The sequence below is a fragment of the Anolis sagrei genome, chromosome 6, assembly GCF_037176765.1.
Source record: "Anolis sagrei isolate rAnoSag1 chromosome 6, rAnoSag1.mat, whole genome shotgun sequence".
NCBI lineage: Eukaryota > Metazoa > Chordata > Lepidosauria > Squamata > Dactyloidae > Anolis > Anolis sagrei.
The window spans coordinates 58,676,993-58,689,540 of record NC_090026.1 but is presented as its reverse complement, the minus strand read 5'-3'; the positions used below and the strand labels follow the sequence as shown (position 1 = coordinate 58,689,540).

Sequence of the window (12,548 nt, the reverse complement as noted above, 5' to 3'; positions counted from 1 at the left end):
TAAGCTGTGTTATTGTATTTATATTTGAATTGTTTAATTGATCATTTAAGTTATATGTTATCAGCCCACTTTGGTTGGGATTAAATGTTTACTTTTAAGCTTTTTATTGTATTTATATTTGAATTGTTCAATTGATATGTCATGTATATTACTGTATGTTTAAATTGATATGCTAATTGTTTAAATTGATTTGTCATGTTTATTATTATATGTGTAATGTGGCTTTGTATGCCATGGTCTGTAAGCCGCCCTGAGTCCCCCATTGGGGTGAGAAGGACGGGGTATAAATGTAGTAGTAGTAGTATAACAACAATAACAACAACAGTCTTGGATAGCAATGGCTACCAAAGTGACCCATTTGAGGTGGAATCAGGTGTCAAACAGGGATGTGTTATTACCCCAACCTTATTTTCCATCTTCATTGCTATGATACTCCATCTTGTTGATGGGAAGCTTCCCACTATTTATCGGACAGATGGCAAGCTATTTAACCTCAGCAGACTGAAAGCCAAAAACCAAGGTTACAACAACAGCTGTTATAGAACTCCAGTATGCTGATGACAGTGTCGTCTGTATGCATCCAGAAGACGACCTACAAGCCACTCTAAACACCTTCGCAGAAGCATATGAGAAGCTCAGTGTTTTCTCATTGAACATTGCGAAGATCAAAGTGCTCTTTCAGCAGGCATTAGCCAATCCGTCTGCAATGCCAGAAGTACAGCTTAATGGTGTAACATTAGAAAATGTGAACCATTTCCACTACCTTGGCAGCCACCTCCACAAAAGTCAACACTGAAATACAACACCGCCTAAGTTCTGCAAGTGCAGCATTTTTCCAAATAAAGCCCAGTGTTTGAGGACTGGGACATCTGTAGGGATACCAAGGTACCTGTTTATAAAGCTGGAAAATAAAGTAATAAAGTGGGTTTCTAATATATGTAATTTCGTTTTACTTGTGGGTAAACAGTATTTCTTGTTGTTTCTTTGTCTGTGTTAATGTAGAGATTGTCTGACTTGCCTGCTCTGGAACATGCAACATGTAGTTGTCTTTCTATAGGGATCCCTTTCAGTTCTATGATACTACATCTGTCATATATGCGAGTGGCTGGATGGCCCTTTGTCAGGATTATGCTTTCTTGCCCTGGTGAAGGGAGTTGGACTGAATGGCCTTAAGACAGCATTTCTCAACCTAAGGTTCGGGGGGGGGGTCGCGAGGGGGTATCTAAAGGGTTGCTAAAGACCACCAGAAAACACAGTATTTTCTTTTGGTCATGGGGTTTCTGTGTGGGATGTTTGGCCCAATTCTATCATTGGTGGGGTTCCAAGGATTGTAAGTGAACTATAAATCCCAGCAACTACAGCTCCCAAATGTCAAGGTCTATTTTCCCCAAACTCCACCAGTGTTCACATTTGGGCATATGGAGTATTCGTGCCAAGTTTGTTCTAGATCCTTCGTTGTTTGATTCCGCAGTGCTCTCTGGATTTAGGTGAACTACAACTCCAAAACTCAAGGTCAATGCCCACCAAACCGTTCTAGTGTTTTCCGTGGGTCATGGGAGTTCTGTGTGCCAAGTTTGGTTCAATTCCATCGTTGGTGGAGTTCAGAATGCTTTTGATTGTAGGTGAACTATAAATCCCAGCAACTACATCTCCCAAATAACAAAATCAATTTTTTGAGTGATAGTCACTCCTTGGGTTAGTAGGTGTCTTGTGGTCAAATTTGGCATCAATTCACCCAGAGGATTTTGAGTTATGATGTCACTCAAAATGAACAGAGTATTTTATATACCATATTTTCCGGACTATAAGACGACTTTTTAAACCTTGAAAACCCTTGGAAAATTTGGGGGTCATTTTATTTGGGGGTCGATATACCAGATGACGAATGGCAGCGGAGCCAACGCAGCTGAGGCAGTGGAGGAGAACCTCCGCTTGCAGCGGCCTGTCTGCCTGACTTCCAGAGCAGTGCAGGCCAGTGCTGGCTGCATAGGCCTGCGCTGACCTTCGCAGCTGGTGAGCGCACCCGCCCCTGCTGCTTCCGGCGAGGTTTCCAGCCTCTGCCAACAGCGTTCAGGAGCAGCACGGCGCGGGCCAGATGCTTCATTGGCCCCAATTGGGCCCAGGAAGGAGGGATGCAGCATGAGGAAGGCTGCCCTCGGGCCTCCTTCCTTACGCTGCTTCTTTCCTCACTGGGCCCAGCTGGGGCCCAATGGAGCGTCTGGCCCGCACCATGCTGCTCCTGGAGAATGTAGATAGAGGCTGGAAGCCTTGCAGGAAGTAGCAGGAGTGGGCGCGCTCACCAGCTGCAGAGGTCAGTGCAGGCTTCTGCAGCCAGCGCTGGCCTGTGCAGCCCTGGAAGTCAGGCAGGTAGGCCACTGCGAGCAGAGGTTCTCCTCCACTGCCTCGGCTGTGTCGTCCGCTCACTGCTTACGCCAGTGCAGGCCTCCGCAGGTGTGCACCTTTCCCTCCTCCTCCCTCGCCAATGCCTTCCTCGGTGGTGGAGGCAGGAAAGGTACGTGAGGGAGAAGGGAAAGGTGCGCACCTTTCCCTCCTCTCTTACCCCGTTCGCGCCTCTACCACCACCGCCAAGGAAGGCGTGTGTGGGGCAAGAGAGAAGGGGGAGAGGTGCGTGCCTTTCCCTCTCTCACTCCATGTGCGGCTTTTCTGCCTCCTCGCACCACTGCCCCCATGTGTGGGCCAAGTGAGGAGGACAGCAAGGCCATGGAAATCCCTGCCGCCGGGGCTCCCTCCTCCTTTGCCATCGCTGCCACTGCCGAGGAAGACAACGGGGGAGCAGGGAAAGACAGAAGGAAGTTGGAAAAGATGGCCCTTGGGGTCTCTTTCAAACCTCTTTATTGTTGTTGTTGTTATTGAGCCTGGGTGGGCATCTGTCAGGGGTGCTTTGATTGTGTATTTTCTACATAAAGGCAGAAGGGGGTTGTACTACCTGGCTCTTCAGGTCTTTTCCAACTTTTTAATAGTATTAATCTTATTATTGTTTTTATTATTATTGAGAATGGGTGACCGTCTATCAGGGGTGCTTTGATTGTGCTTCTGCTGCATGAAGACAGAAGGGGGTTGGACTAGATGGCCCTTGGGGTCTCGTCCAACTCTTTATTAGTATTATTATTATTATTATTATTATTATTATTGAGGCTGGGTGGTCGTCTATCAGGGGTGCTTTGATTGTGGATTTTTTACATAAAGGCAGAAGAAGGTTGAACTAGATGGCCCTTGAGGTCTCTTCCATCTCTTTATTAGTATGAATCTTGTTTTTATTATTATTGAGAATGGGTGGCTGTATGTCAGGGAAACTTTGATTGTGCTCCTGCTGCATGAAGACAGCAGGGGATTGGACTAGATGGCCCAAGCGATATCTTCCAACTCTTTATTACTATTAATGTTGTTGTTATTGTTGTTGTTATTATTGAGGCTGGGTGGCCATCTGTCAGGGGTGCTTTGATTGTGCATTTGCTGCATGAAGGCAGAAGGGGGTTGGACTAAATGGCCTAAGGGATATCTTCCAACTATTTATTAGTATTAATGTTATTATTGTTGATGTTGTTATTGTTATTATTGAGGCTGGGTGGCCATCTGTCAGGGGTGCTTTGATTGTGCTTTACATGCATGAAGGCAGAAGGTCCTTGGACTAGATGGTCTTTAGAGGTCCTGAGTCTATTATTATTATTAGTAGTAGTAGTAGTAGTAGTAGTATTAAGTCTGGATGGCCATCTGTCAGGGGTGCTTTGGTTGTGCTTTCCCTAGAGGAAGGCAGAATGAAGGGGGTTTAACTAGATGGCCTTTAGAGCTCCCTTCCAACTCTATTATTATTATTATTATTATTATTATTATTATTATTATTCAGGCTGGATCGCCATCTGTCAGAAGTGATTTGATTGTGCTTTCCCTGCACAATCAAAGGAGGTTGGATTAGATGGCCTTTAGAGCTCTCTTCCAACTCTCTTATTAATATTAAGGCTAGATAGCCATTTGTTGAGAGTGCTTTGATTGTGCTTTCCCTGCAAGAAGACGGAATGAAGGGGGTTGGACTAAATGGCCTTTAGAGGTCCCTCCCAACTTTAGGATTCTATGAAAGGAATCTTCGTTGACCACAAACCAACAGTGTGATGCTGCAGCTGAAAAGGCCAATGCTGTTTTAGGCTGCATCAATAGGAGGAGCCTGAGAGAAAGCAAAAGGGAACTGATATGACACTTTACCTTGACTGGTTTTTTAATTACTTTAAATGAGAATTGTTTAATGCAACTGTTTATTTTAACTTATTACCAGCATGATGTAAAGGACCCAGAGTGTAAATGAAATTCAAGGGAGGAATAGCAACTGTAATGTAAGGTACAATGTTCCTCTCATAGGAACCTGCATGTCATAAGCATTTGAATAAAAATTACCATATTGAATTCAAATATGATTTAAAATTTTTTTTATCTAGTGTACATTGGAAGAGGGGTGGTCTTATACGTGAGTATATCCCAAACTCTCTATTTTAACTGGAAAAGTTGGGGGTTGTCTTATACCCCAAGTCATCTTATACGCTGGAAAATACGGTATATAGATTGTCCTCTCAACCCTGCTATATGCCTGCGAAACATGATCTACAGACATTACATGCAAGTCCTGTAACAATTCTATCAGTGTTGCCTCTGAAAGATCCTGCAAATCTTTTGGGAGGACAGGCAGACAAACGTCAGCGTGCTGGAAGAAGCAAAGACCACCAGCATTGAAGTAATGTCCTCCGCCATCAACTTCGCTGGACTGGCCACATTATCCAAATTCCCAATCACCGTCTCCCAAAGCTACACTACTCCAGACTCAAGAACGGAAAATGAAATGTTGGCGGACAGGAAAAGACATTAAAGGATGGGCTCAAAGCCAACCTTAATAACTCTGACATAGACACTGAGGACTGGGAAGCCCTGGTCCTTGAGCACTCTAGCTGGATGTCAGCTGTGACCAGCAATGCTGTAGAATTTGAAGAGGCACAAATGGAGGGCGAAAGAGAGAAACGTGCCAAGAGTAAGGCGCATCAAGCTAAGCCCGACCACAACTGCCTTCCACCTGGAAACCGATGCTCTCGCTGCAGGAGAACATGCAGGTCAAGAATAGGGCTCCACAGCCACCTACGTACCTACCTCCAAGACACATCACTTGGAGGACAATTATCCTCGGACTACGAGAGATTGTCTAAGTAAGTAAAGTAACCTATTACACTGTCACTTCTATAAGCGCATTCCATCTGCTTTTACTCCTATTGTACAGATGATCCCTGGCAGAAATGATGAATATTACTTTAAATATATAATAGTGGATAGGGAACCATGGATCACTTTTAGAGTGGCTAAGTTTTGTGCTGCGGCTATCAAATTAAAGAAGCAGATTGCAGATAATTTTTGTTGTTTAATTTTTGACCTACTCAGTTAATATCTATAACCACATATTTAATTAGGTGTCATGTATGAAGCTGATGGTTACATATCCTGGACTTTCTGTTTTTAATGTTTTCAACTTCAGCTTTTATTGTTTTTTTAAAAAAAACTTCTGTTTTAATGTTTTAAACTCCTGGTCTATGACTGTAATAAAATTCATTTATTCATTCAGTTCTCTCTCCAGAGATACTAGAATGGCCTCTTTCCCATCGTCCCTCCTCAGCAGGCTAAAAACATTTTATTCAGGCAGGCCTTTTAAATAATGGAAAAAGAGGTGCCACGTGGTTTAGTTTATTGTTTTTAACAGCTTTTATTTATTTATTTTGACAGTACAGTGTTCCATCACTATTCCACAGTTCACTTTACGTGGACTCACTGTTTCGTGTTTTTTTTTTTAATGAATTTATTGGGGGCTTAGTCTGGGAAAGAGAAAGAGGAGAGGAGGCTACCACCGAGAACAAGGGAAGCATACCGCCGCCTCTTTCCTGCTCCGGCGGCTCCTTGGACACGCGGGGAGGAAGGGAAAGAGTGTGCCTGCCCAGCTGAGGCCTGTCGTCGTCAGGAAAGGCCAGGCCCGGCCCTCAGGAAGGGAAAGAGCACACCTGAAATAGTGCTGCTGTCGACAACTCCCGCAAGCTCTCCCTCCTTCTGCCTCCACCTCTAAGCCTGCCTGCCTGCCATGGTGCCCAGAGAGGAGAATCAGCTGGTCCCCAAAGAGGCCAGAGGCCCAAAGCCACTGGAGGTGGAGGCAAAAGGGTCAGGAGGGCGAGGGCCTGCTCACCTCTTTAGGGACGAGCTGGTTCTTCTTGCTGGGCAACATGACAGGCAGCCAGGCCGGGAGGTGGACGCAGAGGGAGGGAGAGCTCACGGGAGTTATTGTCAGCGGCACTATTGCAAGCGCACTCTTTCCCTTCCTGAAGGCCGGGCCTTTCCTCAGCGTCCTCACCTCAAAGCCCGTAAAACGTTGATGAAGATTTAGGAAGAGGAGGAGAAGGAGTGGAGGGGGAGCCAGGCATCCCTACATTGGGGATTTTCACTTATCACAGGTGTTCCTGGAATGGAACACCTGCAATTAGTGAGGGAACACTGTATTCTAATGTAATTGTTTTAATAATAGTTGCAGGTTTAATTCTATTTTAATTCTATGTAATTGTATAGCTTTTTATGGTGTAAGCCGCTATGGGTCTCAATCCTGAGGAGAAATTGGGATGCTTATACTGATATAATAATAATAATAATAATAATAATAATACCACCAGCTGAAATAAAATGCAGTTTCAGCAGGAAAATGGGCAGCAAAAATCAGTACTTATAATTTGGTAGGCTGTCATGACTTTAAAAAAACCTTTGTGTCTTTTAAGGGTCAGATCTTCCTTGTCAGATGATTTCAATTGCTGCATCCACAATTGCCATGGCGATATCATTTACAGGGGATGAATCATCTAAAGAAGAACGTCCAGCAAAACCCTCAGGTGACTGAATGCATTGTAAGAATGTTCAAAATATTTTGATAAAATTTTAATTTTTTGGCTTGATCTTTGGAATTATCTTTGTGTGATTGCGCTGACGTTATGCATCCTGGTTGGCCAGGTCTTGTGGCATATCACTCAGTGCCTGATTGGACCATTAATCTGATGCAGGTTTCACACTTTTGTTTCTTGACAAGAAAGCAAATATATAACATTTGTAAGAATAGAGTTTTAGTGTAGCAGAGTCAGATGTCATTGTCTCTTGTATCAATTTCCAGTTCCCTGTGTCAGTGTTAGAACTGTATATAAAAGTCTAGTTTTTCAAGGAAGGCTTTGTGAAAGTCTGTTTTGCAAAGCTCTTTGCAAAAACAGCAAAGAAATCTAAGGGATTGTTGCAGTGAAGGAGGAGTAAAGGCTACTAAAAGATTAATATTTAAGGTTCCATGGAATCTCCTGTTTCTTGTGGCTTCATAATATGCATTTTTATTGGATGTCCAGAAAAAAAAAATCAGATTTTCAAGCTAGTTAAGGCTCTCAGATTGTGGGAAAAGGATAAAAGGCATGTGGTCTACTTTGAGATAAATTGTTGACAAAACAATTGGGATGTGTTTTGAGAAAAATATTCATGCCAGGTTCTACCAAATTCATTGTTTGCAGAAAACTGGATGAGAATGATGTGAGAAGTCACAAAATTTCCATAACAACCACTTTTTCATAACCATTCTCTATAAAACAAATGCAGTCATCGCTAATAGTCAACATGGATTTATCAAAAACAAGTCATGCCAGACTAATCTGATCTCTTTCTTCGATAGAGCTACAAGCTGGGTAGATGCGGGGAATGCCGTGGATGTAGCGTACCTGGATTTCAGTAAGGCCTTCGACAAGGTCCCCCATGACCTTCTGGCAAGGAAACTAGTCCAATGTGGGCTAGGCAAAACTACGGTGAGGTGGATCTGTAATTGGTTAAGTGGACGAACACAGAGAGTGCTCACTAATGCTTCCTCTTCATCTTGGAAAGAAGTGACAAGTGGAGTGCCGCAGGGTTCCGTCCTGGGCCCGGTCCTGTTCAACATCTTTATTAATGACTTAGATGAAGGGCTAGAAGGCATGATCATCAAGTTTGCAGACGACACCAAATTGGGAGGGATAGCCAATAGTCCAGAGGACAGGAGCAGGATTCAAAACGATCTTGACAGATTAGAGAGATGGGCCAAAACTAACAAAATGAAGTTCAACAGTGACAAATGCAAGATACTCCACTTTGGCAGAAAAAATGAAATGCAAAGATACAGAATGGGTGACGCCTGGCTCGAGAGCAGTACGTGTGAAAAAGATCTTGGAGTCCTCGTGGACAACAAGTTAAACATGAGCCAACAATGTGATGTGGCGGCAAAAAAAGCCAATGGGATTTTGGCCTGCATCAATAGGAGCATCTAAGGAAGTAATGCTACCCCTCTATTCTGCTTTGGTTAGACCACATCTGGAATATTGTGTCCAATTCTGGGCACCACAATTCAAGAGAGATATTGACAAACTGGAATGTGTCCAGAGGAGGGCGACTAAAATGATCAAGGGTCTGGAGAACAAGCCCTATGAGGAGCGGCTTGGGGAGCTGGGCATGTTTAGCCTGAAGAAGAGAAGGCTGAGAGGAGATATGATAGCCATGTATAAATATGTGAGAGGAAGCCACAGGGAGGAGGGAGCAAGCTTGTTTTCTGCTTCCTTGGAGACTAGGACGCGGAACAATGGCTTCAAACTACAAGAGAGGAGATTCCATCTGAACATTAGGAAGAACTTCCTGACTGTGAGAGCCGTTCAGCAGTGGAACTCTCTGCCCCGAAGTGTGGTGGAGGCTCCTTCTTTGGAAGCTTTTAAGCAGAGGTTGGATGGCCATTTGTCAGGGGTGATTTGAATGCAATATTCCTGCTTCTTGGCAGGGGGTTGGACTGGATGGCCCATGAGGTCTCTTCCAACTCTTTGATTCTATGATTCTATGATTCTATGAAATGTCTGCATTTAGGGAAAATTTTAAAGTGAACATGCCCATGAAATTTACCAGATGCAGATTAGATCAGAGTGATGTAAGAAACAGGGATTTCACAGAAATAAATACTTAATTTGGGACAATGCATCCACATTATGGGAAATTATCAAGAATTTAAGCTTTCCAGGGAGCCGTCTAGAAAAGTCACAGTGAGGTTTTTCCAAATGATGAATTAGGTGAAAGTGTCTTATCTGGAAAGTTGGCATTCCAGGGTGTCCTTTTGAATAGAGATAGTTTTCTTGGAAGGATTTTTGAAAATTGTAAGCAACCTGTCCACTCTTTGCCTATGTTTGGAATCTTTTGCGGGGCATTTGTATTGATATCCTGATTTAGAAATGCTGTCCTGTTTTCATTTTTTGCATATTCAGAAAGTGTCGCACTTGTAGTGAAATTGTATAAATTCAGACATGATTGACAAACCCATTTAAAACTACTTTTAAAAATTCTTGTTTTTAAACATGGTTGAGTAATCCCCGATTTAACCTTTGAATTAATTATAAATACCAATGAAAAAAATTGTTTTGGATTTCAAAAGCCAGAGTACATTGTCTGTTATAAAAATACTGAGTAGCAGAATTACCTTCATTTTGAGTTGATTATATACTTAAGCCTTGAAATTGTATCCAGTAGAAAATAATGCTAATTTTAAAGAGTGGCTTCTTTATGATTTTAAAAAGGCATTTAAACTGGTTTTGTTCTTGATACCTTAAAACCCAATATACACGTCACGGGGTTATTAATAATGTATTGATTTGAGTGAGTCTTACATGATACTGGCAAATTGAACTTTTAAGACTTAGTGCAATAGTAGAAATGCTTATTATGATTGGATATGCTTTTATTTTATTTTATTTGCTCCCCCTTTTCTCCTGTCATTGGACCAGTTCTCCCACAAGATAAACTTTAGCGTTACAGAAATATGAGAGATCATGTTTTCCCACTTTCAGGATCTACAGAAAGTGATCATACATCTTCACCTTCTTCATCCACTGTGCGTGGCAGACAGAAACCTGACTTTGGAGCTCTTCTTAAAAAGAAGAAGACCAGTGACATCTACTTTATTCTGCTCACCTGGGCTGTTGTAGTAGTGCAGTTTTGGCTGAATCTTTGGATAATTCAGTTGCTGCCAATACCATTTGCAGGTTATTCCATACTTTCTGATATTGTAAAGTACAACAATATGATTTCAGTAAAAGGCAATTATAGCTTATATAAGAATTTGAGCTACCATGTTAACTAACAACCCCCCTCCCCCCATTTCTTATGTGAAGTTAGCATAAGTAAACTGAAAACATGTGTGGAAAGATGAGAGAGAAGCTATGTTAGATATGTTTGTGATGTATAATAAGGGGACTTTCCCATTATAATAAGGGGACTTTCCCAGGTGATTCTACCTAGTTGAATAACCATAGAGATCTGTCTCTACAGAAGAAAACATCTTTGATATCAAAATTGTTTCCTGAATGCTTTAAAGCAGTGGTTCTCAATCTGGGGTCCCCAGATGTTTTTGGCCTTCAACTCCCAGAAATCCTAACAGCTGGTAAACTGGCTGGGATTTCTGGGAGTTGTAGGCGAAAAACATCTGGGGACCCCAGGTTGAGAACCACTGCTTTAAAGGATTAAATGCGTTTAACTAAACTCAGACTCAATTACCATTGGTCAGTTGGTTACCTAAATACTACCTGTTGGGGATGAGTTTCAGGATGGGTTAGTCAACTGACTTTGGTAATCTAGAATCATAGAGCTGGAAGGGGCCTCATGGGCCATCAAGTCCAATCCCTTGTTCAATGCAGGATCCTTAACAGGTACAGTGGGGGGGGGGGGGGAGTATTTAGTCAGATACCAATTGTACAAGTTCTCCCACTTTAAAAGATGAGAGAGGCCTGTAATTGACATCATAGGTAGATCTCAACTATGAGAGACAACATGAGAAAACACATCCAGAAAATCACATTGTCTGATTTTAAATGAATTTATTTGCAAATTATGGTGGAAAATAAGTATTTGGTCACCTACAAACAAGCAAGATTTCTGGGTCTCACAAACCTGTAACTTCTTCTTTAAGAGGCTCCTCTGTCCTTCACTCATTACCTGTAGTAATGGCACCTATTTGAACTTGTTATTAGTATAAAAGACACCTGTCCACTACCTCAAAACAGTCACACTCCAAACTCCACTATGGTGAAGGCCATAGAGCTGTTGAAGAACACCAGAAACAAAACTGTAATCAACCTTTTACTGTACAGGCAGTCCCCAAGTTACAAACACCAGATTTACAAACAACTCATAGTTAAGAACGGGACTTCTTCACAAAAAAAAAAAACCAACAACCACCCTCCCTTCCTTGCTTTAATACTTTGCATGGATGGTATTGCTTTGTAGCTCATTTTCAGCTACAAGTAGTCCCCGAGTTACAAGCATCAAACTTACAAATGACTCATAGTTAAGAATGGGAGTGAGACAACAGGAAGTGAGAGAAATATATTGCTAGGAAGGGAAATTCACTCCTGAAAGATTTATCTTGGGGAAAAGGTGTCTCCACTGAAGCCTTTTCACAAATCCTTGTTTCCTCAACAACCCAATTTTTTCAAAATCCATTATCTCAGGGACAGAAAGTAAGGTGAAATCTTCTAAACATTGGCATAGAGAGCAAAAGAAACACCACAGGGGGATGTTAGCCCTTCCCTATGCTATCCAAACCACATACACACACATACCCATACATATACATATGGCTGGAGATATACTTTTAAAATGTGCCTGTTCCAACTTACATATAAATTTAACTTAAGAACAAACTTACAGAACCTATCTTGTTTGTAACTTGGAGACTGCCTGTTCTGCATTCTGCATGCAGCTAGCTGCCCATGATGCTTTTAATTGTTAGGAATTACAACTAGTGCAACAAATAATGGTTAGACAGTTTCAGGAATGCACCCTGTAGACTACATAGGGCCAGTATAGGAAGCACTTCACTGGTTCCCATTTTTTTTTACTAATGATGGGAGGAATGGCATGGGGATCCTGCCTTATCACTTTGTATAGGTTGACAGATATACTGTATACAAGCCATTAAATTGGCCATTCTATTAATGGAAATCTGTTACTAAGTTTTCTAGTTTCTTTTTACATCAACACATAAGACTACCACTTGAGGGAGCTAGTATAAAGCATGTTGGATTTCAGACTACTAGAAAGAGATATGTTTATATTTTATGCACAGCAGTATAATCAGTTGTAAGATTGCCCAAAACCTGATGTTGGAATTCCAAAGTGCAAACCCCATGGAATGCCTTGTTCTTAGACATTTTAAAATGATGGTATGTTATTTAAAGATTTGTAATAAGTAACTTATGCAGTCATATTCCCATGATGAGTTACAAAAAGAATAAAATAATTATTTAAATTCAAATTGAAAAACCATAATAAGCTAAGAGAGAATCATAAAAATGTCATGAAATTGTGTCTAAAAATTGTGGAAAATGAAAAGTGTTTTCCTTTAGTGTGAAAGAATGATCTGATAGATGTGAGGTGGGTCTCCTAGGGGAGGAGTTTCAAGAGCAGGGTTCAGTCACCCAAGAAGACCCTTC

At 41.8% G+C, this 12,548-nt stretch overlaps 1 protein-coding gene across 7 annotated transcripts in view; it reads left to right on the top strand.

Moving 5' to 3' along the window:
• Positions 1 to 12,548, top strand: part of TMEM245 (transmembrane protein 245) — a 144,020-nt gene that overhangs the window by 34,751 nt on the left and 96,721 nt on the right. For all 7 annotated transcript variants that reach the window (XR_009631749.2, XM_060781429.2, XM_060781428.2 and 4 more), the window contains exons 4-5: positions 6,804 to 6,914; positions 9,906 to 10,100. Coding sequence is in view for 6 of the 7 variants with exons in the window: in XM_060781429.2 (XP_060637412.2) it covers positions 6,804 to 6,914; positions 9,906 to 10,100 (306 nt within the window). In the remaining variant the exon portion in view is untranslated. The remainder of the gene's footprint in view (positions 1 to 6,803; positions 6,915 to 9,905; positions 10,101 to 12,548) is intronic.